This window comes from Pristis pectinata, chromosome 18 (genome assembly GCF_009764475.1).
Source record: "Pristis pectinata isolate sPriPec2 chromosome 18, sPriPec2.1.pri, whole genome shotgun sequence".
Classification (NCBI taxonomy): domain Eukaryota; kingdom Metazoa; phylum Chordata; class Chondrichthyes; order Rhinopristiformes; family Pristidae; genus Pristis; species Pristis pectinata.
The window spans coordinates 37,364,491-37,384,006 of NC_067422.1; the positions used below are offsets into that span (position 1 = coordinate 37,364,491).

At 47.1% G+C, this 19,516-nt stretch overlaps 1 protein-coding gene across 1 annotated transcript in view; it reads right to left on the reverse strand.

Annotated features, from left to right (window-relative positions):
* Nucleotides 1-19,516, reverse strand: part of pkd1b (polycystic kidney disease 1b) — a 130,198-nt gene that overhangs the window by 23,209 nt on the left and 87,473 nt on the right. The window contains exons 30-33 of the mRNA XM_052033354.1: nucleotides 15,056-15,258; nucleotides 13,492-13,686; nucleotides 11,637-11,791; nucleotides 5,199-5,311 (exon numbers count right to left, since the gene is read on the reverse strand). Of these exons, the coding sequence (XP_051889314.1) occupies nucleotides 5,199-5,311; nucleotides 11,637-11,791; nucleotides 13,492-13,686; nucleotides 15,056-15,258 (666 nt within the window). The remainder of the gene's footprint in view (nucleotides 1-5,198; nucleotides 5,312-11,636; nucleotides 11,792-13,491; nucleotides 13,687-15,055; nucleotides 15,259-19,516) is intronic.

Genomic DNA, 19,516 nt, shown 5'->3' on the forward strand with positions numbered 1-19,516 from the left:
CAAAGATGAATAATAGGGTTCAAGCTATCAACAGAAGGCTGGAACTAGTAGCTAGTTCAACCATATATCAAAAGTCATGTTACAAGGTGAACTCAGTTCTTTCAGGTACACTTACACATATGGACAATATTGTATCCCTTTGTAAAAATGTAATAAACCCATAATAAGACTATTTGCAAAGATAAAATTATACATACTTATACAGATGTAAATTCATCTACATAAATTTACCAATACAATTGGCATTGTTGTTCACTGGTCCCTTAACTGCAAGCTGTATTTAACATCCCCACTCCAGCCCAGCCCTGATAACTCTGGTGGATCACTATTCCTCAAGGACCTCATACACATCTGTTCTCACATCCTGTTCTACAATTAGTGCTGCATTATAATGATTTTCATATCCATGAATACATTGCATTACACACCTTATTATCTACCTAAACATTCACATAAACTGTAACAAGGGCTAACAACTCGTACCAACTGCATGTACATTGTATTTGGTACATTACAAGATACTATGAATTCAGCCACATCAGTTTCAACTTTGTTACTTCCAACAGCTCTCCATCTTTGTGCATCAGCTTTCACACGGCTTTGCATCCTACCTTCCAATCTACCTCCCTGCATACACCAGACCTTTCTTCATTCCTCCTACACTTTTTGAAGTCACAAGGTCATGTCCTCTGACTCTCCCTTTCTGGACCATCTCCAAGGCTTTCAACCCTACCTCGACTGTTTTCAGTCTGTTTTACCAAACCCTGCTACACTGTACTGAGCTGATGTGAGTAAATCCATACCCACTGTAACATCCTGTGTGGGATCTTCAGAACTGTCTCCACTTCACAATGCAGTCCTCTCAAAACATATCCAACCTAACCTGTGCTTGGTTCAGCCCATTCCGTAATTCTGTAAACAAGACTCTTGACGTCACTGAGCTCTTCTTCAAAGCTCGTGCCAATCTTTTTTCCCTCAGTATTGTCTCGCCTCACTACAGCAGCTCATGCTGATTCATTTGCCCAACACCTTATTTGTGGACTTCTTTTAGTAGCCTGGCTGTTCTCCTGAAACTTTTGTGAACTGTCTCTCTCCCACTGGTCAAACAATTAATGAGATCTTCCTCTGAACTCTTGCCATGTTTGTGAGTAGTTCCATTGTTTTGGCATTGCTGTCACTGTCCAGATGATGGTTTTGACTCAGGCCACACATAATGGACTGTTCTACACTGCCCCTGGACGCAGAATATCTTTCCCTCTGAGACATCGGACCCTGCTCTGGTCCTGGAACTGGCTTGTTACTTTGCTTCACAGGCTTGTTTCTCAACTTGTGGCCTCTGCAAGTGTTTCTGTCATCGATTCCTTCTGCCAGAGGTTCACTGTCATCATGAAGCCAATATGTTTTACTTTGACCCACAATGAAATATATCCACGGTCAGCCCTCATGGACACCCAGGCCAAGAGCACTGTGAGTTCATGACTCTCAGAGAATGCACTCAGTGTCTCTCTCTATCTCCAGAGGAATATCCTTTGTATATTCTTTCCACTCTCACGCAAGACCCACCACTGGAGATATCACATTCCATTCACTGCAGATCCAACACAGCTGCTGGCTCTGTGTCTTTTCTCATATTTATTTCAAGGGATGTGGGCTTCGCAGACTGAGCCAGCACTTAATTGCCCATCCCTAGTTGCCCTTGAGAAGGCGGTGGTGAGCTGCCGTCTTGAACCACTCCAGTCCTTGAGGTGTGGGTAGACCCACAGTGCTGTTAGGGAGAGAGTTCCAGGATTTTGACCCAGTGACGGTGAAGGAACGGCGATTTCTTTCCAAGTCAGGACGGTGTGTGGCTTGGAGGGCAACTTCCAGGGGGTGGTGTTCCCCGTGCTTTCACTACCCTTGTCCTTCTAGCTGGTGGAGGTGGTGGGTTTGGAAGGTGCTGTCCAAGGAGTCTTGGTGAGTTGCTGCAGTGCGTCCTGTAGATGGTACAAACTGCTGCAAATATGTGTCGGCAGTGGAGGGAATGAATAGTTGTGGATGGGGTGCCTAGGTGCCTATGGCTGCTATGTCCTGTATGGCGTCGAGCTTCTTGAGTTGTTGAAGCTGCACTCACCCAGGCAAGTGGAGAGTGTCCCATCACACTCCCGACTTGAGCCTTGTAGATGATGGACAGGCTTCGGGGAGTTAAGATGTCAGTTACTTGCCGCAGAATTAGTAGCCTCTAACCTGATCCCAACCTTCAATCAATCTCCTCAGCAACATCTGCAGCTTCATCAGACCACAGGCTCCCCTCCTCCCAGGAAGGTCTCGTGTTTAACGGCTTCGCTCCTCCTTAGCCCAAGCTTCACATTCCTCATCAACTGGAATATCATCAAACTCCACCAGCAATGGTGCTGGTGTATCACTGCCCGGACCTTCTTCATCAGACCTGCACTCATGGAGAGAGACTCCCATTGCTGGGGCTCCCTCGTCCCAGGTTGTACCTTCTCTCACTCTCCCAAGTCATTGGTGTATTGGACTGCAGCCTGGAACCCTGGTCTGCCAGTGCCGTCTAACGGAGGATTTACTGGCATCTGCCCTGACTGGTGTTCTGTTTGGGCGGGACCAGTGCTACCCTGAAGTGGGAGTGTCTCCTGGAACAAAACTCCCTCACTTCAAGTTACGCCATCCAGTTTACGGCCACCATCTCTGTGCCTGCTCATGATCAATGAGAGGCAACTGGACTCATCTGTCTCCGCCGGCAACCCAACATCCCCTCCGTAAGCTGGAGCTCCCTCCACACCACCTCTGCCAACATATCTGCTCAACACCGCTTTGCTCCATCTCAATGGAACATGGTTGAGATATTTCGGGTATACGTCCTGGCCAACAACGGAACAACCTGGCGCAGTATCAATGCACGTCTTACAGTCGCCTCCTTAGTCTTAAATATCCTGTCCTTATCAACCTCCACAGTTGTGTAATAGATACTGGTCAGTATTCCTGCTTCCATCCTCTCATTAGAGAAACAAGGGACTGCGGACGCTGGAATCCAGATGAAAAACACGATGACGCTGGAGGAACTCAGCAGGCCAGGCAGCATCCGTGGAGAAAAGCAGGCGGGCAACGTTTCGGGTCAGGACCCTTCTTCAGGACTGAAGATAGGAAAAGGGGAAGCCCGATGTATAGGAGGGAAAAGCAGAGCAGTGATAGGTGGACAAGAGAGGGGAGGCGGGGTGGGCACAGGGTGGCGATAGGTAGATGCGGGTAGGAGATGGCGATGGGCAGGTGCGGGGGAGGTGGGGAGAGCAGATCCACCGGGGGATGGGTCAAAGGTGAGGAGAAAAAAGAAGGGTAGAAAAAAGAGGGATAGGCTCGGAAAGGGAAGAAGAGAAGAAGCGTGGTTGGGGGGGGGGGTGGGGTTTGTGGGGAAGGGGGGTGGGGTTTACTTAAAGTGGGAGAATTCAATATTCACGCCGTTAGGCTGCAAGGTTCCAAGACGGAAAATGAGGTGCTGTTCCTCCAGTTTGTGCTTGGAATTCTCCTGGCAGTGGAGGAGGCCGAGGACTGACGTATCAGTGATGGTGCGGGAGGGGGAGTTGAAGTGACTGGCGACGGGGAGATGCAGATCACGGTTACGGACAGAGCACGAGTGTCCTCCCACCCTGTCCTCGATTACAGCTCCTCCCACCCTGTCCTCGATTACAGCTCCTCCCACCCTGTCTCTTGCAAGGACGCGATCCCTTTTTCTCAATTTCTCCGCCTCCGCCGCATGTGCTCCCCGATGAGGCTTTCCACCCCAGGACGTCCAAGATGTCCAACTTCTTTTCTAACCGGGGCTTCCCCCCCGACTGTGGTCGAGAGAGCTCACACCTATATCTCTGCCATTTCCCGCACCTCTGCTCTCACCCCCACCCTTCCCAGACCCAGCAGGGATAGGGTCCCCCTTCTCCTCGCATTTCATCCCACCAGCCTACGTATCCAACACATCATTCTCCGCCACTTCCGCCATCTCCAAATGGACCCTCACCACCACCGAGCATATCTTCCCCTCCCCACCACTTTCTGCGTTTCACAGGGACCGCTCTCTCAGCAACTCCTTCGTTCACTCCTCCTCCCCACCCCCCCACCGCCACCACCCCCCCCCCCCCCGACCCATTCCACTCCCACCCTGGGAACTTTCCACTGTCCCCGCCATAGGTGCAACACCTGCCCCTACACCAGCGCCATCCAGGACCTAAACAGTCCTTTCAGGTGAGACAGAGATTCACCCGCACCTCCCCTAATATCATCTACTGCATTCGGTGCTCCAAGTGTGGCCTTGTCTACATTGGTGAGACCAAACGCAGACTAGGTGACCGTTTCTCAGAACACCTGCGCTCCGTCCGTAACTGCGACCTGCATCTCCCCGTCGCCAGTCACTTCAACTCTCCCTCCCACTCCATCACTGATACGTCAGTCCTCGGCCTCCTCCACTGCCAGGAGAATTCCAAGCGCAAACTGGAGGAACAGCACCTCGTTTTCCATCTTGGACCCTTGCAGCCTAATGGCATGAACATTGAATTCTCCCACGTTAGGTAATCCCCACCCCCCTTTCCCCACAAACCACCCCCCCCTACCACGCTTACTCTCTTCTTCCCTTTCTCAGCCTTTTTTTCCCTCTCTGACCCACCCCCGGTGGATCTGCTCTCCCCTCCTCCCCCGCACCTGCCTATCACTATCTCTTACCTGCATCTACCTGTCACCACCCTGTGTCCACCCCGCCTCCCCTCTTTTGTCCACCTATCACTGCTCTGCTTTTCCCTCCTTTATTGGGCTTCCCCTTTTCCTATCTTCAGTCCTGAAGAAGGGTCCTGTCCCGAAACGTTGACCGCCTGCTTTTCTCCACGGATGCTGCCTGGCCTGCTGAGTTCCTCCAGCATCATCGTGTTTCTCATCTAGATTCCAACATCTGATCCATAGTATCCAGTGGGATCGTTCTGTACCCTTGAATCAGAGACAAGCAGGGTCTTTCTCCAAGGGCTTCCACCCCCATTCAATATAGTCCAGTCCGTGACCGTTGTAGCAACATCCCCATATCCCAATCTTTGGAGGACTGGAAATCTCCGCAGTTTATTTAATGTGGTCAGTTGGAATGTGTTTGTCTGGAGCAGAATACTCAGCCCAGCCCCTACTGGTTGACTCTGGAACTACGAGGTCATTCTCGATGTACATGTTCCTACCTTCCTTCGACCGGACTTGTTGTAGCTGTGGTACTCCGAGCAGCGTCAGCCTTGAATTGTTGTACAAGTGAGGCAGTAGCGTGGTCCCTATCCATTGCCAGGTATCAGTTGGCCTGTGAACACATTAAATCTCTTGGCACCAAACATAAGAAACAGGAGCAGGAATAGGTTAATCACCTCTCGTTCTTCTGGAATGAATGAGTACAGGCATTACTTACTCAACCTTTCGTCATACATTAACCCTTTCATCCCAGCAGTCAACCCCATGAACTTTCTCTGCACTGCCTCCAGTGCAAGTATACATTTCCTTAAATATGAAAACCAACACTGTGTACAATACTTCAGGTGCAGTCTCAGTGGTGCCCTATAAAGTTGCATCAAAAAGTTGCGTCCTTCACCGAGTTGATGACCTTCCAGCATCACTTGATGCTTATCTCGGTGTGTGTCCCCGGGAACAGCACGGAGATCAGAGGGTCCTCTGTTATGCAGCTGCTTGGGATGAACTGAGCCAAGGACCCCTGCATCCTTCTCCATACCCTCTGAGCAAATCCACAGCATGCAAAGGGGTGGGTGACTGTCTCTTCCCCACCACAGCGGTCCCGAGGGCAGCGTGTGTTGGGGATGGTATGTCGCCTGTACAGAAGGGATCTGACTGAGGGGCTCCTCTCACCGCCAGCCAAGCAAGTTCTGGTGCTTGTGGGTGAGATCTGGCCATGACGCATTCTGCCAGATGATTTGGACAGTTTGCTCAGGGAACCACCCCAGAGTATCCATAGTGTCCCTGTCCTGCAGTGTCTGCAGGACATTCCGTGCTGACCACTGCCTGATGGACTTATGGTCAAAGGACTCTTCCACAAAGGCCAGGTAGAGCGGCAACATCCAGCTGATTGGGACGATGCGCGGTAACGGGGCCAGACCCATCCTCCGCAACACCAGCGACAGGTAGAACCTCAGTTCGTAGTGACCCTTGGTGCCCACGTACTTTGGATCCATGCACAGCCTGATGCAGCCACACACGAAGGTGGTCATCAGGATGAGGGCAACAACATTTTGTGGCCTCATGCTGTTTAAATAATTTTTCATTTCTCCTTCCAAAGTGGATAACCTCATTTTCCCACATTATACTCGGTCTGGCAACTTCTTGCCCACTCACTTTATCTATATTCCTCTGCGGGCTCTTTCTGTCCTCCTCACATCCTGTTAACCCATCCATTGGCAAATTTCACCACAGTTCATTCAGTCCCTTCATCAAAGTAATAAATATAGACTGTAAGTAGCTGAGGGCTCAGCGCTAACCCCTCTGGCTCCCCACTGGTTACTGATTGCATGTCTAAAAATGATCTGTTTTTCCCGGCTCTCTATTTTCTGTCAGTTAGCCGCTCCCCTATGCAACTTATTTCTCAACCCCACACATTCTTATCATCTGCAGTATCCTTTTATGTGGTACCTTTTTGAATGCCTTCTGGAAATACCAATACACTAAAAAGCTACCCCATCATGCACCCTGTTCTAATCTCAAGGAACTGTACAGAAGTTGTCAAACACAATTTTATTTTCATAAAACTATAATCTTTGCTTGAATGTCTTGTGATTTTCAAAATGTCCTGCCTCTTTAACAGTGGATTCCTGCGTTTTCCCAGTGACAGACGTTAGACTAACTGGCCTGAAGTTTCCTGTTACCGTGTCCCTGCTTTCTCGTTTGGTGGTGTTACATTTGCAGTTTTCCAATACACTGAGGCCTTTCCTGAATCCAAGGAACGTTGATAGTTTACAACTAATATATCTAGCTGCTTCCTACAAGTATGGTGTTCTATCTCACTGCTGTACGCTGATTTGTCCTACAGCAGTGGTGTCATCGGCGAATTTGTACGTGGCATTGGAGCTGTGCTTAGCCACACAGTCACGTGTGCATAGGGAGTAGAGCAGGGAGCTAAGCACGTAACCTTGAGGTGCACCTGTGTTGCTGGTCAACGAGGAGGAGAGGTTGTTACCAATCCTCACTGATTGAGGTCTGCCGATGAGGAAGTCGAGGATCCAGTTGCAGAGGGAGGTACAGAGGCCCAGGTCTTTGAGGCTGATGATAAGTTTGGGTGGGATGATTGTGTTGAACGCCGAGCTGTAGTCAATGAATGGCAGCCTGTCCAGATGGCCCAGAGCAGAGTGAAGAGCCAGAGAAATCGCATCTGTGGCCATAGGCAAACTGAAGCGGAAACTGAGGCAGGAGTTGATTCGCGCCAAAACCAACATCTCGAAGCACTTCATTACAGTTTACTCCCATATTCTATCTTCTCCCTTTTTATAAACTTTTTAGCCATCCTTTGCTGGTTTCAAACCATTTCCCAATCCTCTGGCCTGCCACTAAACAACAGACAAGTGAATACAACCGGATGACCCTCCAACTCTGTGTTCAAATTGAGTCCACTCTGATGGATGGAAGAGTTCTCATGCTTCTGTCTGAATACAGAATGAGCTTCGATATTTAAAACATGAACTACAGGGCATGCCTTTTGATTGGGACTAAGGGAAGCACATGTGACAGGTGTTGGATATGGAAAAGTGACAGATTAGTGCAACGTGGTGCACTGTAGATGGAGGTTTATTCTGCATCCAAACCATGCTGTACATGACTGGTGTTTCAGACTCCCATTCTGCCTTAAAAACAAACTACACAGTGTAAATAGTCCAAATAAAAGCTTCCAGAAAACCATAAGAGCACAACCATAGAACATAGAACAATACAGCACAATACAGGCCCTTCGGCCCACCATGTTGTGCCGACCTTTAAACCTCGCCTAAGACTATCTAACCCCTTCCTCCCACATATCCCTCTATTTCAAATTCCTCCATTTGCTTATCTGACAATCTCTTGAACTTGACCAACGTATCCGCCTCCACCACCACCCCAGGCAGCGCATTCCATGCACCAACCGTTCTCTGGGTGAAAAACCTCCCTCTGATATCTCCCTTGAACTTCCCACCCATTGCTTTAAAGCCATGCCCTCTTGTATTGAGCATTGGTACCCCGGAAAAGAGGTGCTGGCTGTCTACTCTATCTATTCCTCTTAATATTTTGTATACCTCTATCATGTCTCCCCTCATCCTCCTCCTCTCCAAAGAGTAAAGCCCTAGCTCCCTTAGTCTCTCCTCATAATCCATACTCTCCAAACCAGGCAGCATCCTGGTAAACCTCCTCTGCACCCTTTCCAATGCTTCCACATCCTTCCTATAATGAGGCGACCAGAACTGGACACAGTACTCCAAGTGTGGTCTAACCACAGTTTTATAGAACTGCATCATTACCTTGCCGCTCTTAAACTCAATCCCTCGACTTATGAAAGCTAACATCCCATGAGCTTTCTTAACTACCCTATCCACCTGTGAGGCAACTTTCAGTGATCTGTGGATATGAAACCCCAGATCCCTCTGCTCCTCCACACTACCCAGAATCCTGCCATTAACCTTGTACTCCGCCTTGGAGTTTGTCCTTCCAAAGTGTACCACCTCACACTTCTCTGGTTTGAACTCCATCTGCCACTTCTTAGCCCAGCTCTGCATCCTATCAATATCCCTCTGCAATCTTCGACAGCCCTCCACACTATCCACAACACCACTGACCTTTGTGTCATCTGCAAACTTGCTAACCCACCCTTTTACCCCCTCATCCAGGTCATTAATAAATATCACGAAAAGTAGAAGTCCCAGAACCGATCCTTGTGGGACACCACTAGTCACAGCCCTCCAATCTGAATGCACTCCCTCCACCACAACCCTCTGCTTTCTACAGGCAAGCCCATTCTGAATCCACACGGCCAAGCATCCCTGGATCCCATGCCCTCTGACCTTCTGAAGAAGCCTACCATGTAGAACCTTGTCAAACGCCTTACTAAAATCCATGTAGACCACATCTGCTGCACTACCCTCATCAATCTTCCTGGTCACCTCCTCAAAGAACTCTATCAGGCTTGTGAGACATGATCTTCCCTTCACAAAGCTATGCTGACTGTCCCTAATTAGTCCATGATTCTCTAAATGCTCATAGATCCTATCTCTAAGAATCCTTTCCAACAGCTTACCCACCACAGACATAAGGCTCACTGGTCTGTAATTCCCTGGACTATCCCTACTACCTTTTTTGAATAAGGGGCCAACATTTGCCACCCTCCAATCCTCCGGTACCATTCCCATGGACAACGAGGACTCAAAGATCCTAGCCAACGGTTCAGCAATCTCCTCCTTCGCCTCGCGGAGCAGCCTGGGGAATAGTCTGTCAGGCCCCGGGGACTAAACTGTCCTAATATTTTCTAACAGCTCCAACACATCCTCTCTCTTGGTATCTATATGCTCTGGAACATTAACCTTACCAACACTGTCCTCAGCATCATCAAGGCCCCTCTCCTTGGTGAATACTGAAGAGAAGTATTCATTGAGAACCTCACCCACTTCCACAGCTTCCAGGCACATCTTCCCACCTTTGTCTTTAATCAGACCTACCTTTACTCTCGTCATCCTTCTGCTCTTCACGTACATGAGAAAAACCTTGAAATTCTCCTTAACCCTACTCGCCAAAGCCTTTTCATGTCCCCTTCTTGCTCTCCTCAGCCCCTTCTTAAGTTCCTACCTTGCTACCCTATATTCCTCATGAGCCCTATCTGATCCTTGCTGCCTACACCTTATGTATGCTGCCTTCTTGCTCCTAACTAGTTGTTCCACCTCTCTCGTCACCCACGGTTCCTTCACCCTACCATTCCTTCTCTGCCTCACCGGGACAAATTTATCCCTAACATCCTGCAAGAGATCCCTGAACATCGACCACATCTCCATAGTACATTTCCCTTCAAAAATGTCATCACAATTTACACTCTCAAGTTCTAGCCTTATAGCCTCATAATTTGCCCTTCCCCAATTAAATATCTTCCTGTCCTCTTTGCTCCTATCCTTGTCCATGACAATGCTAAAGGTTAGGGAGCGGTGGTCACTGTCCGCCAAATGCTCACCCACCGAGAGATCTGTCACCTGACCCGGTTCATTACCTACTACTAGATGTAATATGGCATTCCCTCTAGTCGGCCTGTCAACATACTGTGACAGGAATCCGTCCTGGACACACTTAACAAACTCTGCCCCGTCTAAACCTTTGGCACTAAGCAGGTGCCAATCAATATTTGGGAAATTGTGGTATTGAACCCTCAGATGTTTGGGATTATATACACCACAGAAATGGGCCCCTTGGCCCACCACGTCCATGACAACCTTGTTGCCCATCTATGCTAATCCCATTTGCTCGCATCAGGTTCCTATCCTTCTGTGCCTTGCCTACTTAAGTGTCTATCTAAATACCTCTTAAAAGTGGAGATTTTATCTGAGTCCACCTCCTCCAGTGAGTTCTGGATATCAACCACTCTCTGTGTAAAAAACTTACCCCTCAGATCCCCTTTAAAACTCCTTCCTCTCACCTTAAAATTATACCCTCTTGTTTTTGACATCCCTACCATCGGGGACAAAAAGTTCTTGACCATCTATCCCTGACATGATCATATATACTTCCAAAGGGTCACACCTCAGCCTCCTTTACGCTAGGGAAAACAAGCCCAGCCTATCTGATCTCTCCCCAGAACTCAAGTCCTCTGTCTTGGCGTATCTCCTCTGCACTTTCCCCAGTGCAGTCACATCCTTCCTACGGTATCAGTCCTGGACCACTTTCAGACAGTGAGTAATGACACATGGTTGGATGCTGACTGAAGGGTCAACAACTAATGGGCGTGTCCAGACCCCTATTAAAGGGTCAGTAGGTTTTGTAGTCAAGAATTCATTACTGAATGGAGGATTTGGTGATGTTGCCAATTAAGTATCAACCCATTAACAATTGTCCCACAAAGCAGAGTTCCTCCCTTAAGCACCTGGCTCACTACAACAACCCCTGCATTTTTGCAGACACAACATACTGAATGCTGGACTATTGCAGTTCCCGACAGCCAAAGTTAGCAATTTTGCCCCGTCATGTTTCCCCTGACTGAGGCGTGTAGAACCAGGGGTCTCTGACTCAAAACGAGGGCTTGGGCATTCATGGCAGAGGTGTGAAGAAATTTCATCCCCCAGAGGGTAGTGAATCTTTGGAGTTCTCTTCACAATAGGGCTGTGGAGGCTTGGTCGCTCAGAATATTCAACACAACAAATCTACCCAATAGATTCTTGGATATTAAGGGAATCAGGAAATCTGGGATTAGTGCAAGGAAGTGGCACCGATGAAGGAGATCAGCCATGATCTTATTGAATGGTGAAACAGACACAAGGGGTAAAATGACCTACTCCTGCTTCAATTTCTTGTGTTCTTTTATACTTATCAAATCTGAGGAGACAACTTGTGCAATGAACAAGACAGCACAAGTTATTTAGAGCCAAAAATAAATTCCAGCTCTTGGAAAGCTACAGATCACTGACCTCCGAATAACAGCAGCGTTGGGTGCCTGTGGATTCCTGCCAACGACTGACTGTCGAATGGCAGCGTGCAGAAGCCGGGCATTGGTGTTTTCAGAGCATCCCTGGTAGTTGATGATGAGCACCACCAGAAGGAAGAGCGTGTGCACGATACAGTTCTAGAGAGAGAGGAATCCCAGTCTGAGCACATCAAATAGAAACATTCTAGATCCTTTTCCATTAATCTATCTCCAGATCACATCCATGTTATTGCTCTACACTCTTCCAATCCCATGCCTTCCTTCCATCCTGTTTGCCCCTACATTCTGGAGCTTTGCTTCGTTCCTCCCTGCCTTCCAAATTCTCCATGAAGGCCCCTTCTTCAACCCTTCCTCTCCGTAACTGTCTGAATTTGTCTCTGAACCTCTTTCAGCTCAACCTCAAATGGTGTAAAATGCCTTACTGCTTTGCAAGTACCTATTCATTCTCAGTTACTCCTGGCCTTTAGTCAAGTCTTGGATATGGTTAATGGATACAACCAATGATCAAGTGAGTTCAGAGGCAGCAGGGTGGGATGCTAAAGTTCCTAGATTCAACTGTAATATTATCTAGGGCAAAAGCAGGGATGTTGTATCAGGGTCCATTAGACAGGACACCAAAGGAAGAGGCTGGAACCATTCAGTTTTTATTGTGGATGTCCTGCATCCTAACCCCAAATATCAGCTTAGCCCTGTACCCTTAATTCTATTGCTTAACAAAAACCTATCTATTTCAGTTTACAGGTTTTCAATTGATCCGCAATGTCATAGGCTTTTGGGCAAGACTGTTCTCAATTTTCACCACCCTGAAAGCAAAATAAGAACCCAAGTAGAAGCAAGAGTAGGCCATTCAGCCCTTCATGCCTGCTCTGCCATTCAATGGTAATGGTTGACCTTTTACTTCAGCACCAACCACCTTTTGCAGCAACTCCATATCCCTAGATTTCTTTGATATCCAAAACTCAGTGACTGAGCCTTCGCAGCTCTGTTTGATAGATAATTCCAAAGATCCACTTCCTTCTGGGAGAAGAAATTTCTTCTCATCTCTGTCCTGTATGGCCAGCCCTTTATCTTCAGACTGGTTCCAGACACCCCAGTCATTATCTCTTCATTCAGCCCACCTTGTAAGAACTGTATATGTTTCAATGTGATCACCTCTCATTCTTCTAAACCCTAGAGTTTAGGCTTCATCTCTCCTCCTACAACGATAACCCCATTCCATGCATCAATATGGTGAACCTTTGTTGGATTCCTCCTATTTGCAAGAATGTTCTTCCTCCGTTACGGAGATTGGACCTGTAAGCAATATTCCAGGTGTGATCTCACCAGGCCCCTATATAATATTTATCCTAGTACTTAAATCCTGTTGCAATAAATTCATTTACCTCTCTAATTGTTTACTGTACCTGCATGTCAGCTTTCATGATTCTTATACAAGGCCTGCCATGTCCCTCTCATCACCAATACCTTTCAATCTTTCACCATTTAAAACTTACTCTGTATTTTTTGACCAAGATAACCTTACATTTTTCCACACAATACTCATCTGCTGTGTCCACATCCCTTCACTTAGCCTCTCTTTTCCTACCAGAGGAATTAGTTTAATAAGAAACAGCAGCAGGAATAGGCACTGACCGAAAGGCCCTTCAATATCAAAGTTGATCTTCTACCTCAATTTTACTTTTTTCCCCATCTCTATATCCTGATACATTTAGCACCCCAAATACTATTTCTAAATGGAATATACTCAGTAGATTTCTGTACCAACAAGTCCTGCTACCACATGAAACATCTCGATCAGATGAGGTTATGCCCTTGAGTATGAATTGCAAACCTTGTACCTTCATCAGTGAGTACAATGCTCTCACTTTTCGTGCCTCCTCTTTGGCTTGGAGGAGACTGTAGCCATACGGTGCTCGGACTTTACTGATTCTTTCTGAAGCTTTCTTGACCAACGGTTCTTCGACCAGTTTATCATCCTCATCAGGATCTACTGGCTTGGTAATCAGAGCAAGGATCAGGGCTTCACACAACACCTACATGGGTTTCGGTAACAGGAAATCAAATCAACTTACTTCTCTTTGCAAATCAACACACAGAGTTCACTGGTTAGAACAGCCAAAGTATATATGCAACCCTCAACAATGTAGGACCTCCTTCCAAACGTCACCTACTTCCTCTCCAAACATCATGCAGTGGCTCACTTATTTTCCTAGATTAATATTATTCTCAAGGGAAGAATTGGCTATAACAGAATAACTATTTTTGTTTTGTTATTGTTGGGGATAAGCACACTGAGAAAGAATGGGTTAGACACAGAGTATTGTGCAGTGGGTGAGATCGAACACCTGGAGTGGGTGAGATCGAACACCGTGGAGTGGGTGAGATCGAACACTGTGGAGTGGGTGAGATCAAACACCGTGGAGTGGGTTAGATCCATCGTAATGTGGGACAGGGTAGATACAGAATAATGTGGAATGGGTTAAAGAGGAAATAAACTCTCAACATGAGAAGTACAGGGCGTAGAAGAGTCGATCAGAAGGTTGGACTGTTCTGTTCTATGACATAATAAGTGAAGGACAATTTATAGATCACAAGGGAACTGTCAATTGATAAACTTGCCATGGCCAACAAAGATAAACTATTCACCTCAGAGCCTAGCAGCTGAAGCTCATGGGACGAGATAACAATGAGCGAACATGCTACTATGGTTCAGTCAGTGAGGAGAGCACGGCCCAGGTGGACAGTCAATTGGGAACTGATTACGCTGTTGTTCATGCGATGTCCAGCAGATTTGGCTGCCCTGTGATAATCCAGATTACTCTTCAGCTGCTCCAATCTTAGAGAGTCACAGTGTAATACAGCACAGAAACAGGCCCTTCGGCCCAACTCATCCATGCAGACCGAGGTGCCCAACTAAACTAGTCCCATTTGCCTGCATTTGGCCCATATCCCTCTAAACCCCTCCTACCCATGTACTTATCCAAACGTCTTTTAAATGTTGTTATTTTACCTGCCTCAACCACTTCGTCTGGCAGCTCGTTCCACATACTCACCAGCTGCTGCGTGAAGAAGTTGCCCCTCAGGTCCCTTTCAAATCTTTCCCCTCTCACCTTAAACCTGTGCCCTCTAGTTTTTGTTTCCCCTTCCCTAAGAAAAGAAAGGACTTCTCTGTATCCTTTGCAAACCACGCTGCAGACTCCCTGTACAAGACCGACAACCTGTGCCAAATCTATCCAACTGAAGCTTAGATTAAGAAGACCCAAACTCAGTTCACATTGGATCCCCGCAGGCAATGGTGCCAAAGGCCCATTGAGTTCAGCTGTGCCTGAAATGAAATCCCAACATAATGATCACGTGGTCACTCCCCAAAATGTTGGCGCTTTGAGGCCTAGACCAGCTTACCTTTAGGGGTTCCAGGAAGAAAAATGAGGTCAGGAAGGAGAAGGAGGCAGAAATCAGCCACATGAGCACCACGTGATTGGGGAATAACATGCCATAGGAGATGGTCAGACTGATGCACGTGGCCATGAGGAGGAAGCACAGGATGTACGTTACATAGAGGGCTGAATGAGGGAAGAGCCATTTCCTTGGGCTCTTTGAGATTCCTGTAATAAATGAGCAGTGACATCAGGTCCAGCCATTACAGACAGCTTGTACAGTTAAACCTACAATTAACAGTGCATTCATTCCCAACGATCTTACCCATTTCATGCATCCCATGGTATGAAATGCAATGCTAGTGGCTAACTGGGGTAAGCTTTCAGAATCAGCTGAGGAACAGAAACTGTGTTTGAGAGCTTATCCTCATGCCACAAAGCACCAAAACAAGTATTGCACCCACGGTTGCCCAGTGATTGAGTGAGAGAAGGTGCAATGTTGGTGAACTGCAAGCACAAACAAAACCGAGGGCCTCTGACTGTCACCCAGTGACTGCTGCATCCTAGGGACAACATTCTGGAAGGGAACACCCTTATTCATGCCTTAACCTTGCAGCATCAATCACTGGGAACTTTGGAGTCACCACGATAACATCACTGGGCACAATAGGGACAATCACTTACATCTGACTCACTGTTTTTACTTGCACACCCAAGCCAGGTTTACAGCAGGATCAATTCACTCCACACCAGTACAAGCACGAAACAAATAACCAGGTTAAAAAAAAAATCTGAATTCCCCCCACATCAAGCTACAGCTCCCAGGTTCAATTCACGTGCTGCATTTAAGTAACGGGAATGGGAATGAGGTAATGGGGAACTGTGGGCTTAAACTGTCCTGGGTACAGTTCTTTTGCCAGTGCAAAAAAGGGCTCCAGATGATAATGTGAGGAATTGCACCGACATCCTTAATTGTGGCCGCAGAGAAACAATAATAGGGTGTGGATCCTGCTTTTGATTTCTAACCAGCACAGGTATTTATGCGTACATCTAGATGTTGCGTATAGGTGGACTGCGGTCCTTTCTGGGTTTGAACAGCTTTACTGACACACTGTCGAGACACTCATGTGAAGAACGGCAGGCAGGTAAGGCAAGTGACAGTGGGAAGAATTAAGAAAAAGGAAGGAAAACCATAGGGGAATGGGTGAGGGTTGGAAACTCAGATTCCACAGTGATGACTGGTCTGCTATATCCCCACACTGATAAGATGACGCTCAGCTGTTCCAGTCTGGGACGAGTATGGGAGAAGCATCTTTGAGGTGAACCAAATGTGTTTGCTGGCACGGTCCCAACCCTCAGGCCCTCTTTTTTTTCATTTATTCGCTAAAAACACTACAAAAAGACAACCAGTGTCAATACACGACATCTAATACAGAAAAGAAGAAACTAAGTAACGACATACTACAGTAGAGAATGCAAACTAATACTAATGAAACACACACGCAACGCTACACCCATTAACGCAACATGCAACACTTCAAATAAGAATCACGTTTGTACCGTCCACGACACGTGCGATCCCCTGAGGGGCCCACCGAGCGCGGAACTCAGCCAGGGTGCCTGCGGAAACTGCGCGCTCCCTCTCTAAACACACCCACGCGCGCACGTAAGCGCGGAAGACGGGCAGGCAGGCAGACCGGCCAGTACCCTCGGCTGCCCGCCGCCGTGTCCCGTGGATGGCCAGCTTGGCCAGGCCCAGCAGGAGACCCACCAGGAGATCCTCCGCGCGCCCCACCCTGCGCCGCACCGGGTGCCCGTAGACCAACAGCATCGGGCTGAAGTGCAGCCAGAACTTGAGCAGCAGCCCCTTCAGATACGCAAAACCCTCAGGCCCTCTCTCCACACTGACAAGAAAAAATGTAAGTGATTATAAGCCAGTAATAAAACTTGGGTTATTGAAGACTCTGCAAGGCCACTGCCTGAAGGTTTAATCTATGTCTCCTCTTTCCAACCTGACTGACTGCAGCATCTCCAAGCAATAAAGAATAGTTTTTTTCCAGATTAAACTGCTTCTAGGCAAAAGGGCGCAGCTACCTAATCTGGAGTTCCCACAAAGACAAGATTAATGCGGGCCAAGGTAAGATGAGACAGAGATGCAGGAGCTTAATAAACATGGTGAAATTTAAAGGGAACTTTGGAAAGAAAGGAGGACATGAGGATGGCAGGTAAAATAAAAAAAAATCTAAAAAATGTTTTGTAAGTATATAAGAGCAAGAGGATGTCTAAGGAAAGATGAGGGCTTGACATCTTTGAAAGTGGATTAATCACCAGGCTCAGATGAAATATATGCCAGGACATTAAAAGGACCAAGGGATGAAATTAAATGAAAATCAAAAAAAAACTTTAGATACTGGAAATTTTAAATAACAGAAAATAAAATTAAGATGATATCTTTATTAGTCACATGTACATTGAAACACACAGTGAAGTGAATCTTTTGCGTAGAGTGTTCTGGGGACAGCCCGCAAGTGTCGCCATGCTTCCTGCGCCAACCTAGCGTGCCCACAACTCTGAGAGCAATTTTGCAATTCTCCCTGGCTATAACGTTGAGGCCTGAGCTTTAGAGGACCGCCAACACTGAACTGTTGTTTTAAAATGGAGGAAACGATAAAGCAAGTAATTAGAGGCCAGTTAGTTTAACTTTAGTGGTGGACAAATTATTGGACTTTAATCCAAGGGACAATAGAAATCTTCTTCAGGAAGATATAAATCCAGAGACAGTCAGCAAGGATTTGTTACGGGAAGGTCCTGAGTAATGATTGAGGTGGTGTCAGTAAAAGTCGATAATGTTGCCTGCATGGATTTGAACAGGGCTTTTCATAAGGCCACAGATGGCAGGTTGGTTAAAAACAAACGTTAAACCCATGGGTCCAAGCAAGAATGGCAAACTGAAGCAAATGGCAAGGATTAACATGTGATTTTGTTAATCCTCTTGCCAATGGGATTCCATAAACTCAGTACCCAGTTCCTTGCCTTCCATCATACATATTACTGATACAGACTAAAAAATAGAGGGCAGGATACTGACGTTCACAGATTATAAAAAATTTGGCTGTGTGGTTGACAGTGAGAAAGAAAGCTTTGGTGATAGATGGTCTGCTCAGTTGAGTGGCAAATGGCAGTTAATCCAGGGAAGTGTGATGTATTTGGGAGGTGCAGCAAGTCAAGGTAAATGCACAGTAAATGGCAGGTTGTGTGGAGGAACATCAGAGATCATATAATGTTCTAGGACAGGTAGATGAGATGGTTCAAAGTGCTGTGCCCAGCAAAAGAGAGTCTGACCACCTTCCCTTGACATTAAGTCTCCAACCATCGACATGCTGGGTGCTGCCATTGACCAGAAGTCTAAGCTGGCCCAGCGACACAAAACCATGGCCACAAAAGGTGGTCAATGGTTGGATATCCTGTGGTGAGTCACTCGCTTTCTGACAACCAACAGACGTACTATTATCTCTTATCTTGGGGCCCAAGTCCATAGTTCCCTGAAAGTGGCCACACAAGTAGATAGATTGCCTTCGTTGGTCAGGGCATACAGTACAAGAATAAGGCAGTCATGTTGCAGCTGTATAAAACTGGTTAGGCCGCACTTGGAGCATTGTGTGTAATTCTGGTCGCCCCATTACAGGAAGGACGTGGAAGCTTTGGACAGGGTACAGAAGAGGTTTACCAGGATGTTGCCTGAATTAGAGAGTATGAGCTATAAGGAGAGGTTAGACAAACTTGGGTTGTTTTCTCTAGGGCGAAGGCTGAGGGGAGACCTGATAGAAGTTTATAAAATTATGAGAGGCGTAAATAGGGTAGACAGCCTGTATCTTTTTCCCAGGGTAGAAATGTCATATATTAGAGGACATGCATTGAAGTGTGAGGAGGAAAGATTCAGGGAGATGTGCAGGGTAAGTATTTTACAGAGGGTGGCAGGTGCCTGGAACAGGCTGCCAGGGATAATGGTAGAAGCAGATACAATAGTGGTGTTTGAGAGGCTGTTAGACAGACACATGAATATGCAGGAAATGGAGGGATATGGATCATGTGCAGGCAGAAGAGATTTAATTTAATTTGACATCGTGTTCGGCACAGACAATGTGGGCCGAAGGGCCTGTCCCTCTGCCATATGTTCAAAGGCACTTCAGGAGTGTGACAGAATATTTTCTGTTTTTCTGGACGAGGGCGAATCCAACAACGTGCAAGAAGCTTGATCCTATACAGCAAAGCAACCCACTTGATGGGCACCACATCCACCAATCTATGCATTCATACCCTCCACCACAGGCGCACTATGGCTGCAGCGTGTGCTATCTGCAAACAGCACTGCAGTTACTTGCTGACACTATACTGGCAGCACCTTTCAAACCTGTGATCTCTACCAACCAAGAAGGACTTCACTAGTTCAAGCTGTAGCTCACCACCCCCTCTTCAACTGCAATTA